This window comes from Dendrobium catenatum, unplaced genomic scaffold, assembly GCF_001605985.2.
Source record: "Dendrobium catenatum unplaced genomic scaffold, ASM160598v2 original_scaffold_92254, whole genome shotgun sequence".
Lineage (NCBI taxonomy): Eukaryota > Viridiplantae > Streptophyta > Magnoliopsida > Asparagales > Orchidaceae > Dendrobium > Dendrobium catenatum.
The window spans coordinates 6,261-34,029 of record NW_021410695.1 but is presented as its reverse complement, the minus strand read 5'-3'; the positions used below and the strand labels follow the sequence as shown (position 1 = coordinate 34,029).

The following is a 27,769-nucleotide window of genomic DNA, read 5'->3' as shown; positions in this document are numbered from 1 at the left end:
GAAAGGGCCATATAAGCGCGAGCGGCATCACGCCTCGGAAACATTGCTTCCACTTTTCAACACCCGCCGTCTCTTTCTACTGTGTTTGGGGGCTAGAGAGGGAAGACTCCGCATGCTGAAACCCTCAAAGTTGTCATCTTTTCCGGTGGTAGGCTTCGGAAGCTGTGGGATTTCCGCTTCTTCTTCTTGTTTTAGTAGCTTTTTGTTGCTGCTTTTAGTGAAATGCTAATCGGGGACTTGGTTCTCTTTTGATAGTTTTTGTCAGATCTAGCGAAGGGTTATCTTCACTGACAACAGGAATTAATGTCTCAGGGATAGGCAGTGAAGCATGCTTTGCATGGCTTCCGATTTTGTTAGGATAGCGCTTTCTAGATGCATTTATGAATTTGTGTCTTTTGCTGAATCTGTCTTTCTTACTTTTTCTTATGGGAAAGAGTCGAAAAAAAGGAAATTTTAAGCTTTCATTAAAAAAAAAAAGGGTTAGATAGTAGTTAATTGAGCGCTTGAGTAGCTGCTTCCGTCTCCTGAACTGCTCAATCATTGCTACAGTTCTGTTTGAGCTATTTTTTGTAGAATTATTGACTTCCAAATTAACTGTAAAGTTTGGTAGTGCTCAAAAAAATTTTTTTTTCTGTTGGTATCAATAGTTGCGACATCACTAAAGTATGAGTATCGGTTTTTATTTTTTGGCGTTGTAAATTACAGTGTTTCAGAGATAAGGATAATGGATTTATAAATTTCTAGAGACCAAAGGTTATTTCTCTATAATGAAATCTTCATGTTCTTAGGGCATGTCCAATCTTAAAACCTATTTTTCACTTCAAAATATATTATCAAACAGTAATTCATTTCCAACTGAACTCCATTTCTAAATAAAAAAAAAAAATTATGTGTACATTCTTTCTCATCTCTATTTATATATATATTTTTTCTAACATAAAAAAACGGGTTCTGAATAGTGCGATGTCAATATTGGCTTCACACTATTCACAAGCAAGATAAATTGCAAAAATGCGTTTCTATTTTCCATTCGAGTGGACGCTTGTTGGAGCTGCAAAACAGATGAATGATGTTCGGTTGAGATGCCTTTATGATGAAATTCTTGCTAAACAAAGAGTTTGCCTATTGTTTGTTTTTTGTATTTTTTTTCTATTGTCTAGTTGTTGATGTTGACCGCAAATCCTTATTTACATCTAGTAGACCTTTACTAAATATTCTAATTTTTTATTACTTGGGATGGATATCAGAAAGTTGGTATTTTTTTGCCAACTTCTACTTCTGTGATTGTCCTCTCATTTTTGCATGTAACTCTCACAATACCATGAATCACATCATATTATGAATGAAATGATTGATTTTATTCATTTCCATTGCATGTAAACCGTAAGAGTGGTGAATGCATTGAACAACATGTCTAACCCGTTTATTATATGTATCATATAATTTTTGGATCAACATTACCCAATTTATCCGAATTTGATCCATTTAACCCAAGTAACATTACACGAACATGCTTAATCAAAACTAAAATATTAATCAGGTTAATTTCAAGTTAATTTTGAGCTATTTGGGTCAACCAAACTTGATCTGAATAATAATCAAATATATAATTTAGACTTGAACTCGACCTGAATGGTAATCGGGTCAACTTGAGCTTGAATTTTTCGGGTTGGGTTATCGGGTCAGGTCATTTATTGACACCCCTAAATTTATATAATTAACTACATACTTATGAAAAAGAAAAAAAAGATATATAAAATAGCTAATACAAGATATAAGGATCTATAGGCTTCAATGAAGTTAGATGCATTAGAGAGTAATAAGATTTTAGTTAAAGAAGAAGATCATCGAGAATAATTAAAAAATATTACTCTGACAAATTATTAAATAGGAGTTTAAAAAATTATGTTGGAAGAGTATAATGAACAAAAATTTTATGGAATATTATATACTGATCTAAAAATCAAAGTGAAATTAGCTATAAAGAGGATGCATACAAATAAAGCTTTTAAGTTCAGATGAGATAATAATTGGGACTTGGAAAATTAGGTAGGATTAGGATACTATAGTGGTTTTGCTTAAAAATCTTTTGAAAACTTAGAGGATGACAAATGATTGGAGAAAAATATTTGGGTACAAATCTTATAATAAAGGAAATGTTTAAAACTGCACTAATTATAGAGGAATCAAACTTATGTGATATATTATTATGCTATGGAAGAGAGTAATGAAAAATGAACTTGAAATGCTTCATAGAATCTATTTAGTGTAGGATTCTAAAAAAACTTTAAATGGTTAGGATAATGCTAATGATGGTGTGATGATTTTGTTTGAAAAATACATGAGCTTAGATCATATAAACTTATATTGATTAATATTTTTCATTATCATTCTGCACCTTTGCAGGTGAAAAGGACCTTATTGGAGCACTGTTAGTTGTATCATCCCAACTTGAATTATCTTAAGCTCAATGCAAAGGACTAATGGAGAACAATATATAGTTCTACGGAGTGGAAGATGAAGCTTGCACAGGTTCACCAAAAATTCAATGTAGTTTGTTTAATTTGTAATTATTGATTGCTTAGATTGTGACATCTATTTAACCACTCATAGCTACTCTTAGCTAACTATTTCATGGAAAAAATAATCAACGATCATTCATGCATGACAAGACAAATTGAGCAAGATTTTTCAGAAAGCCCATGGAATGTGATTTGTTGTTCTTCTTTTTTCGTTTTGTTGTTCTATTGTGGTTGTTATCATCTTGGCCTTTGTTATCTAAACCTGCCAATTTTGAACCTCTATATCATCTTGGCCTTTGTTCTCTTGTGGGTATTTCCTATCAATCTTCGGAAAACAACGAGAATAACGCTTCTAAACTCCAATGAAAACCATAATAAACAATTAGTTTTTATTGCACTAATCAAAGATATGGAAGAAAATAGCAAGATACAGTTGATGCTCAATTCGAGAGGAGGATCGATCTCTCCCAAATTCTCTAGACACCGCTAGAGTCCAAAGGAAACCTAAACCTTAGAAATCTCAAATTTCAACCAAATTCAAGATGCCCTAACCCTAGGAAAACAAAATATTTAATGCATACAGCTCAAAAGAAAATCTCTAAACAATCCTTACATTCAATTTCCCTCCTAAACTCCCTTCAAAAATCTTCCTAAACGGCTCTATGAGGATCTCGGTCGGATTGCGCGTACAGGAAGAGGCGGACTCTTCCGCCTTTGTTCAGCTCGGCCGTCCCGCGTGGACCGGCTGAATCGGTCTAACAATACTCCCCTCCCAAAGATCCACCTTATCCTCAAGGTGGAATTATGGAAACTGCAGCTAAACCACTTGATTAATGGAACTGGACTAAAAAATGTATTGATACTGGGTTAAATGCTCCCTGCCTCTAGCATCTCTCTAATCAATCTCTCGATCTTATCCTTCTGGATTTGGGGATGACGATATGGATGAACAATGATAGGTGAAACTACTTCCTTCAAGATGATAACATGCTCGTGTTCCCGCAGAGGAGGCAACCCCTAAGGCGACTAAAAAACCTCTCTAAACTGCTGAATCCATATTTGTACTAAAAGAGGAATGTACCCACCCTCCTCCAATCTGATCCCATCCAGCCTATGTAGTTCAATCAGATAATCTTCCCCCACTTCCTGTATTCTCCTCACATTGGTTTTAAGTGATATCATGACTTTGGTGAGCCCTGCATCTCCCCTGATCACTACTCTTCTCCCCAGTTGATCTTGGTGTCCCCCAAGGTTTGCAATCACTTCATCCCCAAGATGACATCAGTTCTTCCTAACTCCAATGGGAGATAATCCCCCTTCACCTGAACCCCCTATATGGTCAACACTACTCCCATACATATCCCCTAGCTCGTCTCTACCTTCTCTGTACCCATCCTAATTCCATAACACCCTGTATCCACCCATGTCACCCCCAATTAGTCCACGACCTGGTTGGAGATGAAATTATGGGTAGCCCCACTGTCAATCAACACCACCACCTCCCTGTCTGTTATTTTCCCCTTCATCTTCATGGTATGATTCAGAGTGAATCCCACCATTGAATTCAGGGAGACCTCCATCACGTCCAAATGCAGCTTGTTCTCCTCTCTTTCTCCCATCCTCTCACCTTCGTCCTTAGTTTCCTCGCCATCACAGTCGGTGAGAACTTGAAGAGTTCGATCCCGATACTTGTGCCTTGGAGTATATTTCTCATCACATTTGAAGCATTGTCCCTTCGCCCTCTTCTCCTGCATCTCCCTCTCCATCAGTCTTTTGAAGTTCCCCCCACTTCCTTCTCTTGCTGGATTCTCCTGGGGAGTCTCATTAATGTTAACTAATGCAGGCCTCTTGAGTGCTAGAAGAGTGGTCGTCATCCTGTAAGAGCCTCCTGAGCTGCTACTCCTGGCTCCCCTCTCTAGATTCCTCTGATTTTCAACTAGCTGTGCCAACTTCATGGCCTCCCCCAAGTAATGAGGCATCAGAACTTTCATTGCTTCTCTGACCTCTGTCTTCAGCCCCTTCATGAAGTCCCCCTCCAATATAGTATCTGATAATCGCTCCACCATACTAGCCAGGTGCTTAAACTGCTCACGGTAGTCTGCTACTGATCCCTCTTGCACTAGAGCAAAGAACTGCTCATAAAAATCTCCTCCCCGGTCGGTTTGGAAATGTTTTATTATGCAGTCCTTGAATTCTCCCCAGCTCCTGATGGGTCTCCTCTGGTACCATGACAGTGCCTTCCCCTCCAAACATAAGCCAGTTGCTGTCAGCTTCTCTTCCTCCGTTAACTCATTGATAGCGAAGTATCTCTCCATCTTATAAATCCACCCATACGCATCTTTCCCTTCGAATATGGGCATATTCAGCTTCCTCACCTACTGATCTCCCCCGTTTCCCCTTATTCCTCCATAGCTTCCCCTTTCCCACTTGCTTGGCCCTCCCCACGTCTCCCGGTTTTCCCTTTGCCCTTTCATAACCCAAACCCCCTTCAAATTCCCCTCTCATTCTTTTAAAATCAGCACCTCGGCGGCCATAATATCCCTCTCAGCGTTCCCAATCAACACCCTTTTGCTCCGCCCCTCCATACCCATGCCTTTCCCCATACCTACCTCCTCTATCCTCCCTCTGGAAAGGCTCCATATAGGGTTTTCTTCTTTCTCCCTCCACGATCTCCACTTCATCTTCCTCCCTACGAATTTCAGAATTTTTGTTCTTCCCTTCCAACCCTTTTGCTACGGAAGCCGCCGTTTGGTTGTGGATTTCTAACATTTTTTTCATCATGTCTCGGAGATCGGTAACTAGTCCTTCCATGGAGGAAATCCTATCCTCCACCATTGTCTTGATTTGATTCATCTCCCCTTCAAGTCTTTCTTCTAGCGCATCCACTTTCTTGGTCGCCATCTCTATCCGGATTTTTGTAGATTAAAAAAATTTGATTTTGGATTTGAAAAACAACAGTTTTCTCTTTCCCCAGCAAAAATTCAACCACCGAAATTTGCCAAATCTGCCCACTAAAAGTTCCAAGTCTTGCTCTGATACCAATTTGATAGGAAACACTTGTAGATCTCAAGTATTTCCTATCAATCTTCAGAAAACAACAAGAAAACGCTTCCAAACTCCACTGAAATTTTTTTTTTTATTGTAATAATCAAAGATACGGAAGAAAATAGCAAGATACAGTTGATCCTCAATTCGAGAGGAGGATCGATCTTTCCCAAATTTTCTAGACGCCGCTAGAGCCCAAAGGAAACCTAAACCTAAGAGATCTCAAATTTCAGCCAAATTTAAGATGCCTAACCCTAGGAAAATAAATTATTTAATGCATACATTTCAAAAGGAAATCTCTAAACAGTCCCTACATTCAATTTCCCTCTTAAACTCCCTTCAAAAACCTTCCTAAATGGCTCTGTGAGGATCTCGGTTGGATCGCACGTGCAGGAAGAGGAGGACTCTTCCGCCTATGTTCCGCTGGGCCGGTCCTGCGTGACTCGCATATTATTGGTTGTGGATAGATTGTTGTTTGGAACTCTAAACCCATGCAGTACTTATGTAGTTTTTCAGATTCTCACCATTAGCTTTCATGTTAGAATTGGGGAAACGTAAGTATTAACATTAGGTCAACCTTCTTTTGAGGAAACATATTAAATTCAACCTTCTTTCATATAATATTTGTGATATAACTGAATCAATTATATAAAAACAAAATGCTACTTGTTAAGGAATATGAATGTAGTTTAGTCTCTCATTGGAATGTTGAAATAATGTATTGGCAGTAAATTTGTTGAGATACCTAAATGCTTTAGCTTATGGGTGAAGTACACATCCTTCAACCAATATATTTTGCCTAATTTGGCTCTTTACTGACTCAAACAAGTGGTATAACGATTAAAACTGACAAATTGTTGTCCTCATGATCTTTGATCAATTCTCTTATGGCTTAGCAACTCTTAATTAAATTCTACAATGGCACCAGTGGTGTGCGAATTCATTCATGTGATTTAATATATGAAACCCAATTGAATTGTAAAGTTTCCTATATGAGAGGAAAATTATGACCGGTTTTATAGGGAGATAACAAAGCCGGTGAGGTATAAGGTTTGAAAAATGATGATTAATCTTTATTCAAATACTCATTTTTTCTTGTTCAGATATGTTAACCACTACTTGGACTAAAAATTTATTGACACATAACTTGAAAAAGTTCATTTATCCAAATGTATTTTTACTACATTAGTTTAAGAGTAAATTTTAGATGTAACAATTCTAATTGCCTTACTAATATTGCCTACTCTTATGCAATAAGTACTAAATGCTTTGGAGTTTCCCTAATTTTCTTACCCTTATAACACTGTCATCATCATATCATCTCAACCCCTTATTATGTGGAATCAATTTTATTAATCGTTTGTGTGTTTTAGCTGTGGTTAGCTCAAATATATATAAATCTTCACACATAGTTTTGCCATGCTTTTTTCTTGCAATTTCTTTCACATTTATTCTATCTTCCCTTATTTATGGCTACATCTTTGCTCTTGATTTGTGAACATCTTAAAGTTTATCTTCTATAACTTTAGCTTCAATTGACTTTGCACCAGTATATTCCAATATAATCGATGCTCGAACCTCTTAAAGTTTATCTTTTATAATTTTAGCTTCAATTGACATTGCACCAATCTATTCCAATATAATCGATTCATAACACCTTTGACACCAGTATGAGGTCGATTCCATAGGCATTCGAGATTCAATGGTTTTAGATGAAGGATCCTATAACCTTTCAGATCACCAAAACACTTTTTTGCCGTGTTCTACTAGACAAAAACAGAACAAAACTGTTACTTTGAAGAGGGAGTCTTTATTGGAGACTTTGAATATCTATTTCCCTTGCTGCTTGCTGATATTAACTCAGGATGGAATAGATTGATAAAAGAAGAGGTTAAAGTTCCCTCGATGTTTCTTTACCTTATAGCAATTGAATTGAAGCAATGGGCAGTACTTTTGATGTGATGGTTTCAAGAGGGCAAGATCAAAAAGGGGTGCGTTTTATGAAATTTGAAATTTAGTTTCCTAAACTTGTGATCCTTATTCATTTCTGATTTTATTCCATATATGGTATTATTTCCAAATCTAATAACTTTGCCTATACATGCACCCAAGCATGTATTAGATAATGACAATCGTGTACAACAATTTTTTGTATATGGCATCCAATAAGCTGAATGGTCCTCAAGTCATCAAAGCATGAATGAAAATCATCAAATTAGTAATCATTCTAAGGTAAGCTTATAGAATCAATTAAGCCAAGTTCCCTTTTAATATAATTAAAGCTTTTACAAGAAAGTGGTTTGGTAAATATACATGCAAGCTGTTGTTCAGTAGCTACAAATTCTTATAAAACATCTCTTTTTCCATCTGATATCTCATTATGCTTTGTTCAATATGCGGATTTGAGTTTTTTGTTATGCTATTGCACCAATATTGTCATGTCCACCGATCACATAGTCTACCGATTTCTATTTTAGTCCAAGTAATTGAGTGTAACAACAACAAACTATGATTACTCTTCCTCAACTCTTGATAAGGAGCTAGAATTTTGTTTATTATTAGATCAAGAAATTAAGTTTTGTCATGAAAGTTGTCGAAAGTATCCGATGCACTTTTTATTTTAAGTTTACAACCAACAAGAATAATATCAAAGTAACCTACTAAATTTAATTTAGTGATACCTTTAGGATACCATAGACCAAAAGACTTGCAAGATATTTAAGTATTTTCTTGAGAGTTGTATAATGTCATTCTATTTGATATGATTGGTATTGGGCAAACATGCATACATAAATATTATATATGGTATACTTTTTATAAGATATAAAATCCAACCAATCATACATTTATTTATTTTTTGTATCAACATCCATATTTGTTTCGTCCTTGTCAAGCTTAGTATGGGGCTTATGGGATTAGTGTGGAATCTAACATTCTTATTCCAAGTGTGATGATCCTTTGTATGAGAGTAGAATATATGAAAATATATAGGAGAGTATCAGTAATATAATGCATTCTATTGTAGGGTGAGATAAATGGTGATGATATGCATAATTATTTATATATATTCATGATATGCTCTGAATTTTGATTTTTTTTTTTGAGAAGAAATGCCAAATGCATTAATAAGAAAGAAACCTAGATACAAACTACTCAATCAAGGGCAACCTATCACATTCCTCCTTTAACAAAGCAACAAAGGAAGGAGGGATATTATTCTCACTAATAACATCCAAAAAAAAATTATACTCACAAGCTAAGTTAGCACAATAATTTGCTAACTTATTACATTGGCAATTAACAAAATTAAAGAACACATTACTAAAATTCTTCATGAACAATAGTTCTTCATGTTGTCCTCCCATCATCTTCTCCGGTATGCTATACAACTTATGGAGAAAGTTGATGGCATTTTGATTATCTCCCTCTATGCAATGCCATTTGCCTCAAACATTCAATTTTGAATAAAACTTCTCAAAGATTTAAAAGCCAAAAGCTCTAACTATGCGCTATCCCAATGGACATAGCCACATCCAAAGGCCATAAAAAATCTGCCTTTACAATCTCTCACCACTCCACCAATTCCAGCTTTGTTCGATTTGCATAGGGATCCATCAATGTTTATTTTTAACCAATTGGATGGAGGGGGGTGCCAAAAATTGAACTGTCCCGAAGACTAATTAGTACCACAGTTTCCCAAAATGATTTTTTCTTTATGTAAAGTCATAATACTTATGACTCTTGATGCAATAAAAACATCACTTTCTTCCATATCACCATACTTCACTCTATTTCTATTATTCCATGAATGAAGTAGCAAAGTTAGGTACAGCTTTGCCAAGAAAGGATTCCTTACCGAAATTATTTTTAGTTTCCTCATACAATCCGAGAAAGAGTAGAAAACCGGTACCAAGAATCCCCATGAGTTCAACAACCTTATTACCTATAGCAGTTTCGGACATGTAGCTGCACAATGATCAATGTTTTCTACCTCAAATCATCCTCTTGGACAAAGGTTTGAATCAACAAGTCTTCTATAAAACAGAAAATCTGCAGTTGGAATTGCATTCATACATAACCTCCAAATAAACAATTCAACTCGGGGATTAAGTTTAAGCTTGAAGAACCAAGGATCAACCTCTTCATGCATAACCTCAGTGTACCTAGCTGCTAAAGATAAAGCTGAAATGGATTTTCCAAACAACTTAAGCTCCATTCTATCTTCCTCCAAGTTATGAAGTATATCAATATTACTAATCAAATTCACAAGTTCCTTTCCAAAAAACTGGAAAAGTTTAGGAACATTCCAAGCTCCATTAACCATAAGAGAATCTAGAGTGACATATCTTCCTCCCAATTGGTTACGAACGTCGACCATTTATCTAAGCTTCGATTAAGAATCCACACAGCCTTCTGGATATCAATCAAAGAGCCTGAAGCTATATTTCACCTTAAGATCCCCTTGAGAGAATTCCACTCATCAATTACGATCCTCCATGTGGCCGAAGAACTCTTCTTCCCATCATTCCTCCACCAACACTTCCCATATTTAGCCACAATGTTCCTATTGAGTAAAGAGTTCGGATTGTTTACTAGATTCCAAGCAAATCTAGCTCTAAGAGGTCCCACTCTAGATATGGTGGAAAAAAGACCCAATCCTCCATACTCCTTTGGTTTGCACAAGATGTCCCAAGCCACAAAATGAAGTTCATGAGAACCATCATGTTTATTCCAAATATAATCCCTACAAACCTTGTCAAACTCTTTCAAAATACTCAAAGGAACCAAAGAATGAGAAGATATAAATAAAGGGAGTGTAAGAAAGACTGTCTTCTTCAAGGTTATTCTTCCTGCAAGTGAGATGAATATGTTTCCCCAAGCATTGAGTCTTTTTGAAGCTTTATCCAAGAGATGTTGAAAATCAGATTTCTTCAACCTTCTTAAAGCAACTTTAATTCCCAAATAATCAATTTTCTCATCCTCCTTAATGTTGAAGAGCTTTGATATTTGTTTTTTCTTTCTTCTCCCTGTACTCTTCCCCATTAGCATAGAAGATTTTTGAAGATTTACCTTCTGACTTGTCCACTTGCAATAGTCTTGAATCAATTGCTTCACTATTTTGATATTCTTCAACTTTGTATAAGAGAAAAGTAGAATATCATATGCATACAAGAGATGTGAATTTTTTTTTTTTTTTGCATTTTGTGATATTTTGATGCCATTTTCCAAGCCTCTATTCAAGAAAGAGTTAGACATTAATTGAGAGCACAAAATAAATAATAAGGGAGAAAGAGGGCATCCTTGCCGAAAGCCACATCTTCCCTTAATCCACCTTGAGTTGCTTCAATTAACCATAATAGAGAACATTGGATCCCTCACACATTCCAACATTAAATTTGCAAATCTAGAAGGAATACCCAAAATCTTCAGCATTTGTCTCAAGTTTGCCCAACACATACTGTCATATGCCTGTTCCATATCAATTTTGATTATCAAAAAACCATCTTTAGCTTTAGAGCACCTAATTTTATTGCAAACCTCTTGAGCTGAGAGTAGGTGATCCGAAATTGACCTCCCTTTCACAAAAGCAACTTGTTCTTCTGATATAACCTTATGTACCACCAATAGCAATCTATTTAATAAGACTTTAGCTGCAATCTTATAAATAGAGTTGCAAAGGCTTATAGGTCGGTATCCTGATGGAGAAACTTGATCTTTGACCTTAGGAATCAACACAACCAAGGTCTCTTTCCATTCATCACAAAGCAAACCCGAAGAGAGAAATTTATTATTAGCTTTGCATACATCTTCACCAACAATATTCCAATAGGATTTGAAGAAGGAATAAGTTATACCATCACAACCTGGAGCTTTATTCTCTCCCAAATTCCTGATAACATTCAGAATTTGTGAACTCTTAAATTCCGCCTCCAATCTGATTCTATCATCTTCATCCAATACTCTCCAAGGAATGGGCCAGTTAAGTAAAGAACAATCCTTTTCCCTCCATTTCACCTTGAAATAGTTTAGAAAAACCTCTTCTATCTCCTTCGGTTTCTCCAACATTACTCCATCCGCCCCTTTAATACGATTAATCCAGTTGCCATTTCTTCTAGCATTTGCAAAGGCATGAAAATATTTGGAGATAGAATCCCCTTCCTCCATCCACCTTACCTTAGCCCTTTGTCTCCACCAAGTATTCAACTACTAAGGTAGACATTAAGCTCATCCACTTTATTTCTCAAGAATCTCAACTTTTCTTCACTTAATCCGCCTTCCATAGCCTCCTCTTATTGTAGTTGTAACACCTCCTTCTTCAAACCATCTTTTAGAGATAAGTCTTTCAATTTAGCTTTACTCCAAAAGAACAATTCTTTCAACGTTCATTTGCATTTTTTGTTTAAAACTTACATATCATCTCCATCTGATGTAAACAAACTAGTTAAAAAAGCCAAAACAAGGAGAACAATGGGCAGAACGTAACCAGACTCGATTCAAATAGTAGCAATCATCTATAACATCCAAAAGCTGACGAAAAAAAAACTATAAGATAAGCCAAAAGAAACAAAAAAAATAAAAAAAAATGCTATCCTCAGACAACCGTCAGAGCGGGTTCCTCACATGCATAGAAATTTAGGTTAATGTAAGATAAGTGCTTAGGGCTAGCAAACCGATGGTCCACCACAACAAGATCGTCCAACCGTCCAAATTAAACTCCTCCAGCAAATGCTCCCAAATCAGTTAACAAACACCATCAAGAAGAAGGATACAAATAGAGTGAAACTTGCGGAGAGACGAAAGAGGTAAGAAGATAAGACGAAAGAGGAGAAGCTCGCAAGCTTTCATAGAGGAGAAGGAGAATGGAACAAGCTCGCAAGCTTTTCCAAGAAGAACTCGCAGGTTTATAACAAATTTGCTCTCAATATTCAACTCCCATTCCCTCTCAAAACATCTCATATTTATAGGCAAGAGAGGAGAAACTAAACAGCCCAAAAAACCCTTCATATTCTTAAGTTAATGAGGGAAATGAAAAGCTAACAGCCACATCATAATATTCCCCAATTCTACATAGGAAGCAAAGCACCAAAGCCACGAAAAGCCCCACAATAGCCACAGGAAAATAGCCCATGCGGAACCCGTATAGGCGGCAAGAACCAGGCACGGGAAAACCACCCAGCACAAAAAACTAATAGACAGCCATGGAAACCCACGGGACAAAGGCACGGAAACAGCCAGCTAGCATAGGAACCCAATGGACAAGCTCAGAATTTTAAGAAGAAAAGGGGAGGAGAAGAGACAAGACCACTCCATAATGAATCCAACTTATGAGCTTACCTTAGAAGATTAATGAGCTAGCAACTTAGAAATTAAGCTCAACTCCAACGAACCATCTTCTTCCACACTTCATCATAAGCCCCAAAACCGTGGACCCCAAGCACAACCTACCATGATCATTGGATGCCTTCCATCGTTGGATAGCTAAAAAAAGAAAATAAAAATAAAAATTACATTAACATACTATTGTTCAAAATAAAATAAAAATATTGAATAATTGATAGCATCAATTCCCCCTTGGTGGGAAATTCTCATCTCCTGATGAGAAGGCTTTAGCAACTCTTTCATAAAGCTCCAAATTTTGATTTTTTAGATCAGCAGCTTCAATCCAGGTACAATCAGTTAATGGTCGATTGCTCCATTTGACCAAAAACCTCTTATGTTCACCATGTATCATTTTAGTGATTTTCATATCAACAACATCTTTAATCTGATCTTCAGATTTTGCCAAAGGAGTAGAGTGTGGCAAAGTTTCAATGTCGACAGAATCATTAGAATTTCCTTCATATAAAGACAGGTCAGAAACATTTAAAATAGGAGAAGTGCCAACAATAATAGGTAGATCCAGCAAGTAGGCATTAGTGCCTAATTTTCGAATCACACGAAAAGGGCCAAATTTCTTTCTGCTTAACTTTCTAAAAGTACGAACAAGAAATCGTTGGCGACGAAATAAGCCATAACCAAGTCACCCACATTGAAATTCACTTCTTTTCGATGTTTATCAGCAGTAGATTTGTACTTAGTATTAGCCTTTTGGAGTTTTTCAAGGACCTGCTGTTGGACAGTCTTTATGTGGTCAAATGTTTCAAAAGCTTCAACATTAGTTTTATTAGGTAAGGGCAAGCCGTTTCTATCTAAAATGTGAGGAATAAGTTGCCCATAAATAATTTCAAAAGGAGTTTTGCTAGTGGAACGATTAACAGAATTATTGTAAGTAAACTCAGCCTGAGGTAACACTAAATCCCATTGAGATGATTTTTCTCCAGCAAGACATCTTAACAAATTTCCTAAGCTTATATTAACAACTTCAGTTTGTCCATCAGTTTGAGGATGATAGGCACTACTATATTGAAGAGTAGTTCCAAGTTTTGCCCAAAGAGTTCTCCAAAAATGACTCAAAAATCTATTGTCTCGATCAGAAGTAAAAGTACGAGGAATATAATGTAGACGAACAATTTCTTTGAAAAACAAATCAGCAATGTAAGAAGCATCAGAAGTTTTCTTACAAGAAATAAAATACGCCATTTTGCTAAATCAATCCACAATCACAAAAACAGAGTCAAATTTTCGAGAAGTAACCGGCAAACCCAAAATTAAATCCATGGAAATATCCTCCCAAGGTTTGTTTGGAATAGGCAGAGGAGTATACAAACCAGAATTTTGTGTAGTTCCTTTAAAAGTCTGACATATTTTACATTATTTAACTAGCTTAGCAATGTCCTTTCTCATATGAGGCCAAAAATATTTTTCTTCAACCAAAACAATTATTTTTCCTTGCCTAAAATGTCCTCCCAAACCCCAACCATTCAATTCTCCACAAGTTGTTCTCTTAAAGAATTCTTAGATATGCAAAGTCTAGTTCCCTTAAACAAAAAATCTTGATGTATAACAAACTGAGCAGAAGGATCAGTTCCAGAAGTAAGACAAGAATCCCAAATATTTTTAAAATCAGAATCACTTAGCATAAGTATCTTTCAAAAAATCAAAAGAAGTAACAGTCGGAAAAACATTTATCAACAAGTGAGATCTTCGACTTAAAGCATCAGCAACCTTATTCAAAACTCCAATTTTATGTTTGTTCATGCAAGAAAGAAACCCATTTGGCATGTCTTTTGTTCGGATTTTTTTTTAACCCAAAAATCGTAAAGCCTCGTAGTCAGTATTCAAAATAAATTCCCGTTGAATCAAATAGCATCTCCAGAATTTCAAAACTTGAACAATGGCATAAAACTCCAAGTCATAAGTAGAATATCGAGATCGAACATCATTTAATTTTTCACTAAAATATGCAATAGACTTTCCTTCCTGACTCAAAATAGCACCAATACCAACTTGCGATGCATCACAATCAACTTCAAAATCTTTTTCAAAATTTGGCAGACTAAGAATTGGAGCATGACTCATTTTGACTTTAATAAATTGAAAAGTTTTTTCTGCCTCAGGGGTCCATTTAAAGACTCCTTTTTTTAAACAATCAGTGATAGGAGCACTCACAAAACTGAAGTTTTTAATGAGTCGATGATAAAAAGATGCTAACACATGAAAACCTCTTACCTCACTGATATTTTTAGAAACAGACCAGCTCTTTATTGCCTCAATTTTTACAGGATCTACTTTGATTCCTTTAGCAGACACAATGTAACCCAAGAATGTCAAACTTGAAGTCATAAAAGAACACTTCTTTAAATTGATATACAATTTTTGTTCCCTCAAAGTTTGCAAAATTTGTTTGACATGAAAAAGATGTTCAGATGGATGAATGCTGTAAATCAAAATATCATCAAAATATACTACCACAAACTTTCCAATAAAAGGTCACAAAACATGATTCATTGTTCGCATAAAAGTACTTGGAGCATTTGACAAACCAAAAGGCATAACAAACCATTCATACAAGCCCTCTTTGATTTTAAAAGCAGTTTTTCATTCATCTCCAGGTCTAATTCTTATCTGATAATACCCATTTTTCAAATCAATTTTAGAAAAAATTTTGGCACCACTTAGCATATCTAGCATGTCATTTAACCTAGGAATTGAAAACCTATATTTGATGGTTATTTTATTTATGGCTCAGCTATTCACACACATTCTCCATGTTCCATCTTTCTTAGGAGTAAGTAAAGCAGGCACAACACAAGGACTTAGACTTTCTTGGATTAAATCCTTTTCCAACAGTTCAGACACTTGCTTAGAAAGTTCCTGATGTTCATTTGGACTCATTCTGTAATGTGAAAGGTTAGACAATGTAGCTCCAGGAATGAAGTCAATATGATGTTGAATGTTTCTCATTGGAGATAAACCAGTTGGTAACTCATCAGGTGTTAAATCAGAAAATTCATTAAGCAATGGTTGTATTTCTTTAGAAATCTCAAGAGTTAAGTCCGTTTCTTTTCCAAGCACCAAATATACCACATCAGACTGTGTTAATTCATTTGTGTTCAAAAGTAATTCAGGAGTGGAGGATTTTGCAGATTTCTTGTTCTTTTCAGAAATGTTTCTTTGTGGAAAAAGAGTGAACTCCTTATTATCTTTAATTAAGGTATAGGTGTTATTTTCTCCATCATGAATGGTTTTATGATCATACTGCCATGGACGACCCAAAAGGATATGACAGACTTCAAGAGGTACTATATCACAGACAATTTGATCCTTGTAAGTTCCTCTAATGGTTAAGTTCACAGTGCATTGTTTGGTTATAGGAACCTCACCCCTTCTTTAAACCAAGATATTTTATATGACTTAACAAGAGGTTTTGTTTTTAATTTAAGCTTCTTCACCATGTGTTGTGATACAAAATTTTCTGAACTTCCACTATCAATCATTAAGGTATAAATTTTTCCTTCAATAGTGCAGGTAGTCCTAAAAATGTTTATTCTAAGCCATTTATCTTCCTTTTCAATTTGAGCAGTTAAAACTTGTCGAATTACTAACAATGGTTCTCCTTCATCACCTTTCAAGTCAAAATTTTTCATTTCAGCTTCTTTTTCAGATTCTGTTTCGTTCTCTTCCTCTTCATCTTCTTTTATTTCTTTTTCATTCTCTATGAAGTTACTACGTGGAGGGTTATTTTTTCTGCAAGTAGCCGACAAATGACCATATAGACCACATTTGTAACAAGGTCCAATCAGTTTAGATTGTTCAGTAGGTTTAGATCCCATTAACCCTTTACCCTTATCCTGATTTTGACTTTCAAAAGCTTTAACTTTCACACCCGAAGTTCCCACAGAAGTTTGAAGTTTAGCCCCGCTAGTTTATCGCCGCTTATATGTTTCAGTTATTTTGTTGCTTTCTCGCAAATGTTGTTTTTCAATTTTCAAGGCCATGCGATAAGCTTTATCTAACTTAATGACATGATGCAAATTAAGTTGATCCTGAATTGTCCATTTTAACCCATTAAGATATCTGGTTACAGTTTTCTCCTCAGATTCATTCAAATCATTTCTAGCTTGCAATTTAAAAAAGTTTTTAGTGTATTCTTCCACAGTTTGATTTCCTTGACGCAAATTGTTAAATTCCTGAAAGATAGTTATTGAATGATCATAAGGTAGAAATTTTCCTTTCATTTTTTCTTTTATCCTATCACAAGTTTGAATTTTTTCTTTACCTCGCCTTAATCTATTATTTTATAAGTTTTTCCACCAAGTTAATGCGTGTTTCGTTAATTTTAAACTTGTGAATTTGACTTTTCAATTATCCGGAATTTCTTTCCATTCCAAAAATTGATCCATTTTCTCTACCCATTCAATGAATTGTTCAGGTTGTAATTTTCCTTCAAAATTGTGGAAATTAAGCTCAACTCCATAATGAATCCAACTTATGAGCTTATCTTAGAAGATTAATGAGCTAGCAACTTAGAAATTAAGCTCAACTCCAATGAACCATCTTCTTCCACACTTCATCATAAGCCCCAAAATCGTGGACCATAAGCCCCAAAACCGTGGACCATAAGCCAACCCGAGAACCAGTAGCAGCCAAGGACCAATCAAGCTAGAAAATCAAAGGTCTACCAAGCACCAAGCACAATCTACCATGATCATTGGATGCCTTCCATCATTGGATAGCTAAAAAAAGAAAAAAAAAACATAAAAACTACATTAACATACAATGTTCAAAATAAAATAAAAATACAGAATAATTGATAGCATCACCATCATAGGACTTCTTCCATAGTTTGGAAATAATACATGAAGAAGCATGAAAAGAAACCCACACATCTTCAAATTTCAAAAAATTCTTCTTCCTAACGGTTGAATAATTTTTTTTAAAAATGATAGGACAATGATCTGATGCCACCCTAGCAATATGCCTTTTCCAAAGCGAAGGAATTCAGCAAACACCTATCCAACCTTTCCAAGATCCTTCCTCCCCCACTTTTGTTATTACACCAAGTGAACCTTGGTCAAACCACACCAATTTCATGAAAATCATTGAGATTTATAAAAGTAATCATATCTTTGGAGCTTTGAGAAAAAACAAATTTCCTTCGTTCTCTTTTATCTTCTTGAGCCAAAATACAATTAAAATTACCTCCAATCACAGAAGGAACCTTCCTATGAGAGACCTCATGAAGGCATCCCCACAATTCCCTCCTCTTGAGCACCTCCTTACTACCATAAACAGTAGAAACCATCTAGGTCCCCTTGTTAAACACTTCCAAGTCTCCGACTACACGCTGCTCAGAAGACTTTAAAATAGAGAAGGAAGCAAGATCAGATCTCCACATCACCATAATACCACCTGACATTCTGACAGATGGAAAAGAAAGTAATCCCAATCCACTCCCATCATTTTTTTTGAAAAGCCATTCTATCCAAAGAGGAGATTTTAGTCTCTACAAAACCAACAAAAAACACATTAAACTCTTTTACAAACTCTTTTAAGTAAAGAGAGGCCTCCTTCTTAGCCCCTCTACAATTCCAGAATGCAATAGCATTCATTGATCAACCAAGGGGGGAGAGCCCCCGGCTATTAATTTACCATTCCCATCTACTGTCCTGACCCGAGGTAAAATTTTAACTGGCCCAAGCGATCTCAATTCTTTAGCTAGTTTAACTTTAGCCCCTTCATTATTAGCACCAACCTCTTTTTTCTCTAACACCCCCTATGCTCCCATTTTCCCATTTTCCTTCAGCATAGTGCTCTCCACAGTAGTCTCATCCTCTAAACCGTATTTAGAACCCTTCACAGATTTTTTATTAATTGCTTCAAGACAAAGCTTCTCCTCCACACCCTCACTTAAAGCTTGAAATTTGTTAACCATATTGATAGAAGAAGAAGTAGGAGTTGATTTTATTACCTTGTCATCACAAAATTCTTTCACCGAATTAGCAGACGGGTTATTGCACTCCAACTGGTTTGCTGAAACTTTAATACAGATCTCACCATCTAAAGTAATTTAACCCTCTTCCACCAACAGATTATCTTCAATGATCTTCTCTACTCCATCGCTTACAACAGCCTCCGTTTCCTTGTTCAACAAACTGACAGATAAATCAGTTTCAACAATGTCGGGTTTACTTTGGTATTTCTTTGCAAATACCTTCTATACCGGCCTCACATTAGGCACAACTTTATGATACTTCTTGTTCCTTTTGTAATTAACATGGACCCAAGGTCCATAAGTATTATTAACCTCCATCTCTTGTGCTGTCTTATTTTGGTTGTCTTGAACTTGCTTGCTTGTGACATCCACACTATTCTTCAACTCCATACTAACCTTCTTACAATTTCCTTTGTCATGGCCAACCATACCACATTCATAACAAAAAGTGGAAATCCTCTCATATTCCACTTTTTGAAAAAACCTTCCCGCCATGCCTTCCACCCAAACCCCCATGGGAAGAGGTTTGTCTAGTTCCACTCGAACACAAACCCTAGCAAACTCTCTTCTATCCCATTGGAACATGTTTCCATCCAACATCAATGGTACACCCACCATAGAAGCAATCATGGCCACATTGTTTTCATCCCGACATTGTAGAGGCAATTGAGGCATTCTAATCCATATAGGTGAAGTAAGACCTTACATCGAGGAAGGAGAGAATTCAGGCGACCACCTTTCCATTCCAACAATGTGACCGTTCACAAACCATGGACCACCCGAAAGAATTCCTTCCAATGCATCCGATGTCTTGAACGAACACAAATACCAACCCATCCCTAGGGTCGTAAAATGAAATTGACCAAAAAGAGCCCATTGTCGTCTCAACTCCCTAGCAACTAGATGTGATGGTATTTCTGATGCAAGCAAAAATTTGGGAAGGGCCCCAAATTTTTGCGAGCAAAAACAAAACTTTACTGGGAAATAAAAATGACACAATTTCTAAAAAAATAGACAAAATATGACTTTCAAAACAAAACATAAACTCCACTTTTATAAAATAAAAGGACTTACAAAATTTGACGCTTACAAACGTTTGACATAAAGACAAAACCTATTGATGCTTCATTCCATTAGAAGAAAGATACAAGTGGGGTGTAAACTTGCAGGTAGAAGAAAGAGATAAGAAGCCGAGAAGAAATGGAGACAAGCTCGCAAGCTTTCTCAAAGAGGAAAGGAAGGAGGGGAGTTGGACAAAGCTCGCAAGCTTTTCCAAAAAACAAACCCGCAGATTTTTCTTTCCAAAAATCAGCACACATCACACCATTTTATGCTTAAAAACATCTCTAATATATAGGCACAAAAGGGGAGCCAAATAGACACCTAAAACACATTTAATATCTTAATTAAAAGAAGGAAATAGAAGTCCAAAAGACAGCAAAATTGCTGCAGCAAAACTGCACTGAAAACAGGGAGCTAAGCCACGGAAATCCCCACCCAGCAGCCATGGGAAACCCAGCCAGCAAGGGATCCGAATATCTAGCATAGAAAACAGGGAGGTAATTCACGGGAAACAGCCAGGAGGAGGGGAAACGAGGAGGGCCACGGGAACAGCAACAGCCAGCAGAAACCAAGAAAACAAGCAGCCCAAGGCAATGAATTACATGGAAGAAACCAAAGAGACACAAGAATAGGAAGAGACAAGCTTGGGGAAATCAAAGAGACAAAGGAAAAGGGGGAATGAATCTAATAAATCCTCAATTTATGAGCTTAAGACACTCTACTAGATATTAATGAGTCGACATCTAGTAGAGGATATTAAAGCTTACCAAAAATAAAATTCAACTTGATTTGACCCCCCCCCCCTTGCCTACATCAATTTCTCTACCAAATACCTTTGCAACCAATGAGTTTTCAAGTTTCTTAGCATTCATGATTTCAGTAGCTTCCATTACTTTTACAGCTTTTCCATCCTCAGTGAAAACAACATTCTCCTTACTGAAATTTAACTTGATATACGGTTTTTTACTCTAAGGATTGACCATCCTTTTAACTTCCTTATTATTATCAGACACATTCACATTCACCGGAACTGCATTGCAATCATTACTCATAACAACCTTCTCCAAAGGAACCACAGACGGCTTAACATTGTAATGAATATTTTTGTTAATCGAACTCAAGGAATTTGCATTCACACTATTAACAATAGGGATTGCATATGAATTCCCGAATCTATTAACAAAAAGTTTCATTCCCGATGAAGAAGCCTCAGGATCAAATGACTTTAAGGGAGAAAAACCAGTCGATTTCAATACACGTGGAGTCTTACAATCAACATTCAAAGAAACATCTTTCCCTTACCTTCAACATGTTTAACCTTATCAGTTTGAAAACCAGCATTTTCATTAATTACTAACTCACCTTTAGCTCTTCGCCTGCGAACATCTTCAAATTCGCGATCAACTCCTGTCACCAGACGTACTTGCTCATTTCTATTCAGCATAACCATTCCACTAGCAGATGTGGTTTTCACATTCGAGGCCAGTGATGGCCGGCGGTCGTCCACCGCCATGACCTACAAGCCTGCCGAATTGACAGAGGAAAAACCAAGAATTTGGATTTTTAAAAAAAGAACTCTCTCTCTCTAACGGGAGCTTTTTTCTCTAACGGGAGCTTCTCTCTCTAGCGATATTGATTTCTTTGTAACACAAGCTTCTTCAACTAACTTAATTTGGATTTCTGAATTTTGATGTTGTCGAACATATATAACATGTGATTCAGCTATCATTTCGACTGAAAGGTGATGATCATATATATCATGGTAAGTATATAAATATTGTGAATGATAGTGCATATTAGGATGATAATGTATATCATAATGAACATAGTAATCATATTTTGATTTTCTCTCGTACTCAATAAGGATATAAGTGAAGGTTTAGGTGATTAGTCTAATAAACTAATTTAAAATGATAGGTTAAGATTGTGGAGACAAACAAGAAAATGTTTTGTTGTAATTGTAACCAGTTGTTACTCTTTAACTCCTAATTAGATGAGAGGAGGTGAGCCAACTTTGGAAAGAGGATTAAAACGGGATGGGAATTTCTTTTCTTTTTTAATCAGGGATCGGCATAGAGGAGTGGTTAGGTGTGCTTTGAAGAATTTTTAGAAAGATTAGAACTTCAGTTAGAATCAAAAAGGATTTTATAGAGTGAAATTTGGAAGAAAAAAAGATTGGTGGAGAGGTGGGTTGCTTAGAGGAAACATATTTTATGAAGATGTAGCAACTAGGTTGGCATGGTTGAAGTAATTATGGTTTATTAGAGTATGGTTTTTGTTAAGTCACACGAGGCATTGGGTTTAGTTTTATATCAGATAATTAAAAAGATATTGGTTTAGAAGTAATAAGTGGTTGGTTCTCATTCATAAGCTTAAAACGTTTTTGGTTGAAAATGCTCTCTAGCCTAACTTTAATTTTCCTTTTGGTTCACACTTCCTAAATATATTTGATTGATAGTTCAATCAGATGGAGTAGTTCATGTGGTTCATAGTTTTCTTGATCTTTCCTACCTTCTACAACGATTGAACAAGGTTCATACTTCCTGAATCCTTCAAATGATTGAGTGTATTATTAGTCTATGATACATGATGAGCTCAAAATGCTTACATTTGGGGGAAGTGATGACTAATATGGCAAGCTCTCATGTGAAGGGGAGATTGTTAAGGAACATGAGCCTTTAAGTTTATTCTCACATTAGATAATTAAAAATATGTTGATATAGAATGCTAAGTGGTTGGCCTTCATTCATGAGCTTAAGCTTTTAATTTGAAAATGGATTTAACCACTAGTTTATTTGGCCCTACTTTCATCCCCCTTATGGTTTTTACTCTCTAATAATTGGGTGGAAGGAAAGTCTACATGGTTATGAATCTTCTTGAATCTTTCTTTTGGGATATGGTGTTTTGTGTGTGTGTGTGTGTGGTGATGAACCAAGCATAAAAGTTATAAAGGATTGGAATTCTAATGAGAGTGGAACCAATCCTAAGGAGAGCAAGGAAACTAAGGCTTTCACCCAGAAAAATAGTGATAAGAATGGAGGATATAGAGAAAAAAGGAATTTTCAGGACTAATGAGACACAATTAGAATAATCTTTTTGCATTGATTCAGATTTGGAATTGTTTGATTTTGATAAGAATGGAGGATATAGAGAAAAAAGAAATTTTCAGGGAGGATTGTGTGTGTGTGTGTGTTTGGGCCAATATCATTGTTTTCTATAAATAACCTGATTTGCATAAGCTGAATTTGAATCGAGCAGGATTGTCCAAGTGCTGCCGAAATGCAACCACCTTCACAAGAATCTCAAGGTAACGAGCAGAATAATGGAGGCAGTGAGCCTCAGGTAGCAGATTCTAATTCAATATCTGCTGCAAACAGTGATAACAGAAAAGTCTCCCGTGAAGATATTGAACTGGTAAGATGCCGTGCTGGTAATAATTTAATTATGGAATGATTTAGCTGTTTCCCTTAAAAGCGTGTTACAATATGCTCCCTAATCAGTCCAAAAATTTCTGCAGGTTCAAAATCTGATAGAACGGTGCTTACAACTTTATATGAACAAAGGAGAAGTGGTTAGAACTTTGTCTAATCGTGCTAGAATTGAGCCGAGCTTTACAACTTTAGGTGGGAGGATTATTTTATTGAGTTATTTTGTGGTCAATACGTGCACATTGCATAGTAGCATTTGATATAACTGTCAACTTGGAGTACCTTTTCTGTTATATAATAAATTAGGAATATTATTATCGAAGGATGAGCACCTAATATAGTTATAACCGTGCATTCTCCCTGGAATCTATGATAGCTTGCTTATCGATGCTACCATATATGGAGTTTATTTTGTTAAGAAGAAATCCATATTCTTCACTGAAAATAACTTTGCTTCCTTATTCTGCTTCTCAATGGCTAAATTGACTGCAATCACGTGAAATGATTCCTAAGACTTTCTAAAGCTACTTCAAATCTAGATTGATTTACTATAATCTTCTCCTCATAGGCAAATTTTATATTGCATTACTAAAGTTTAACATTTCATCCCATATATGATATCAACTTTGAGAATTCAAATGAATTCCCCTACCCGTTTCCTGTAATCTTCTCTACAATAAATATACTTTTTTTTTTCAAAAACTTGCAACCTAAAGTTTCTTTAAAGATAGAACTTTTAATTACAAACATTTATTACTATAAATTATTGAATAGCTTAGCTACTAATTGTTTTACTTTATTAAAAAATTTTAAAGTTATAGCTTGTATTATTTAATACTGTAAGATAACTGCTACAATTTTAAAAAGAGAGATTGTTTGACTAAAAGAATTAAGTAAACATCAAAATGAAAACTTCTAAATTTTTGTATTATTCAATTTGGTGCATTCTTTACAAAAACACATGCAAAAATATGGAGTGTCAAATGTATAATTGCCATATTCTATCTTAAAATGGTTGCATCTAGTTTAATAATCATTTTCTTTTTGTGCTATTTCAGTATGGCAGAAGCTTGAAGAAGAGAATTCAGAATTTTTCAGGGCTTACTACATAAGGCTAAAACTGAAAAAACAAATCCTTATGTTCAATCATTTACTAGAGCATCAGTATCATATGATGAAATATCCTATTCCACTTAAGGTTCCCCTGACTCCCATGCAAAATGGGATTCATCCTATGCCTGGTACTTTCTTTTACTTAAATAGCCAGCTTTCTTTCGAATATTTGGGAATGGAATATGCTTCTGTAAGTAATCTCTTTTATTTAACTATTTAAATGCTAGTTGCTGTTTCAAACTTGAAAAATAATCCTGGACAGTGAACAGAAATTTCTAATTACTAGCATGCTTTTAGGTACATGCGAAATGAAAATGCTTCTCTTCATGTATGGGCATCTCTTTCATTAGAGGTATATAGGGCTGTTTATGGGCCGACCAGATCTATCAGAAATATTACCAAGTGAACCTTTTTTCTTTCCTTTCATTAGCCATCCTCACTGATTTTGTTCTTTTAAACGTGTCAAGTGAACCTCATGAAATGCTCTAGTATGACTTTGGGCACTGCACAGTTTCCAAGTTTTGTTTTGTGCAGTAAAGCTTGAAAATTTTTTCAGTGGTTGCTTTAAGACAAATCAAGTAAGTTCTTTTTTACAATTGACATGAGAATTTTGATTGATACATTGGATGGCTTTCAAGTCAAACTTCCAATTGCTTTGCTGTTTATTTTTTTTAATGTATTTCTGCTTTGATAGATTGTTTTTTCCAGTGTTTATTGATTTCTTGTCTTTTCTACTTTTTGATAGAGTTTTTTTTTTATTTTTATTGTTAGAATTCTACTAGTACTGTTTTAATATGAATTTCTTTTTCAGTCTGCATTTCTTGTATGACTAGTTGAACAATGCATGTTTTAGCATTGTTCCTCCACCCTCAATGCACGCATATGCTTGTGTCAATATGTTGGAAAGCAATTCTTTGTTGGTCTATGGGAGCTTTGCCTGTCTTACTCGCATTAACATGATGGTTTACATTCACATCATTCAAATCTACATATTTTGGTCGATCAAGAGCTTTTATTGGTCACATAAGATGGCTTCTGGTCGACCAAGGTCTTTTTGGATGAGTAGAAACATTCCTAGTCAACGAAGAATGCATTTAATGATCGACTTGTACCAACTATGTCGTTGTGGCCGAAGAAGGATGGAGCTTTGACTATGTAGGAAAGCAATGCTTTGTTGACCCACAAAGCTTTGCATTTCCTAACTAGAATTAACATGGTGATTAACATTGGATCACCACATCATTCAAAATTTGTATTCTTTCTCAACTAGGAGCTTTTATGGTCACACAAAACGGCTTTTGATTGTTCAAGGCCTTTCCAGATGAGTAGAAATATTCCTTGTCATGTAATGATTGACTTGGACCTACCATCGCCGATGCGACCAAAGAAGGTTGAAGCTTCCTCATGTGTAAAGAGCATTATTCTATGTTGGATATAATTTTTAGATGCCTACCTTGCTTTTTCCCAAAAGATTATATTGAACATATTTATGTAAGATTTTCAAAACACGAGTTATTTGCTTTGATATTAACTAGTAAACAAGTCAAAATTCTCTCATGTCTTGAGGAAGATTGAGTGACAAAGTTGCATCATATCTAATTTTTGTTGTCATCTTGTTATGCTGTAAAATAATGCTCAAGCAACTATCATATGTACCGTCAAGTGATATTGTAATTTTTGCTTGCCTCTTTGTGTTATTATCATTCTTATTCAAAAAGGACATGTTTGCAGTGCAGTTACCAACCTACCTATGGGATACCCAGTCATTCAGCAGGCTCAAATGCCAACAGCAGCTCAACCTAATATTGATTCTATAGGTTGTGGGCTATCTAGCTGTCATGTAGTCAATGGTATTCCTGCACCTGCTGGCTTTCAACCCATTCAAATGAATTCTGGAAATGAGTAAGTTCTATTTTTGCCATAAAATGTCTACTTATGTCATTATTATTTTATTAAAAATGATATGCTGATTCTCTGACCTTGATGAACAATCTACATGCTAGCCTGATCAACTTATTTTTCATCTCTATCCCACTGTGGCTTGATGAATTTTTTACAGTTCCTCTTATTCGAGCTGATAGGAAAAATCTTAAATTCTTCAGAGTTGTTTTAATTTGGTCACTATTAGTCATCCACATATTATTAATCTGCCTAGCCTAGTGAATTTGTGTGGCTTTATATATAAATTTTTAAACCATTTGATAAGATTAAGGCTTTGTTTGGGACGGCTTTCTTACTGTTTCTTAAAGCAGTTGTTTTATAAAAATATTAATTAATTTTTGTTCTAAAAAGCTGATTTAAGAAGCAGTAAGAAAGCCGTTTTAAACGAAGCCTAAATTGTCTGTTTTGCGTTATATTTTAAAATTTTCCAATCATTTCATAATTGTCCTTTTTCCTTCCCAATTTGTTGTAGGAAAAAAATGCTATTTTGCTCACAATATAAGTTAAATTGCTTTTTGATAGTTAATGTCATATCTGCTGCGTTTCTTGGAGTTCAAATCCTACAAATTGTGCAAGTGTTGTGCCCAATCAAGACTGGGTGTTGGCACTTTTCTGAATAGCTTATTTTCTAAGTATCCTTCTTTTATTCTCATGTCCACTTAGTACTTTCCTTATCAACTCTTTTATCAGGTTAAAAAAGATCGAGTAGTCATTTTTTTTCCAATCTATGATACGTCCTGTTATTTTCTTAGATGCCTTACTTTCTGTAAAACCTTCACCTGATTTTTTTCAATTTCCCATGGACAGCAGAACTTTTGAAGCAGCTGCAGCTGCAGCTCCATGCAGTGTTGTGTCAACTGCCACCGAAATGGCTGTCAGCCCTGCATCTGCAGCATCAAGCAATCATTTCCCTTTTACACCATCTGAATTGTCTGGTATGGGCATGGATACTTCAGCTTTGGATCCAGCATTCACATCTAATTTTGAGACAGCGGGAGGTTTGCCGGATGATGGGTCGAGGGACTCCATCAGATCCTTAGGCCAGCTCTGGAACTTCAGCCTTTCAGATCTTACAGCTGATTTGACAAATTTGGGAGGTAGAATGCATATTCATGTAATGCTTACAGTTATCTGATGCGAGTTTTCTTATTTTATTTTTTGAAAATTGAGGCTCAAATTAAATGATGAAAGAGATGATGAAATGAACCTGTAAACGGACATGACAGATTCAAGCAATATAATCTTGTGGTAGAAAAAACAAGCATGCAGTTAGAAAAGAAAAA

At 35.7% G+C, this 27,769-nt stretch overlaps 1 protein-coding gene across 4 annotated transcripts; it reads left to right on the top strand.

Moving 5' to 3' along the window:
* LOC110092246 lies at positions 1–27,636 on the top strand. 4 transcript variants are annotated; one of them, XM_028691951.1, is made up of 7 exons: positions 1–148; positions 2,407–2,532; positions 23,263–23,418; positions 23,522–23,627; positions 24,491–24,673; positions 26,282–26,447; positions 27,294–27,636. In XM_028691951.1, the coding sequence occupies exons 2-7, from the start codon at positions 2,518–2,520 to the stop codon at positions 27,619–27,621; spliced, it is 954 nt and encodes a 317-aa protein (XP_028547784.1). In that variant the 5' UTR covers positions 1–148; positions 2,407–2,517; the 3' UTR covers positions 27,622–27,636. The 4 variants fall into 4 exon arrangements, with proteins under 4 accessions (XP_028547784.1, XP_028547783.1, XP_028547782.1 ...); XM_028691950.1 differs by having other exon boundaries at positions 2,407–2,550; XM_028691949.1 differs by lacking the exon at positions 1–148 and adding an exon at positions 7,432–7,558 and having other exon boundaries at positions 27,297–27,636.
* The last annotated feature ends 133 nt before the right edge of the window (positions 27,637–27,769 follow it).

Coding starts and splice junctions, on each gene's coding strand:
- LOC110092246 (XM_028691948.1), top strand. CDS start 7,508: ATGGGCAGTACTTTTGATGTGATGGTTTCAAGAGGGCAAGATCAAAAA. Junction 23,419..23,521: donor CCCGTGAAGATATTGAACTG/GTAAGATGCCGT, acceptor AAATTTCTGCAG/GTTCAAAATCTGATAGAACG. Junction 23,628..24,490: donor GCCGAGCTTTACAACTTTAG/GTGGGAGGATTA, acceptor GTGCTATTTCAG/TATGGCAGAAGCTTGAAGAA.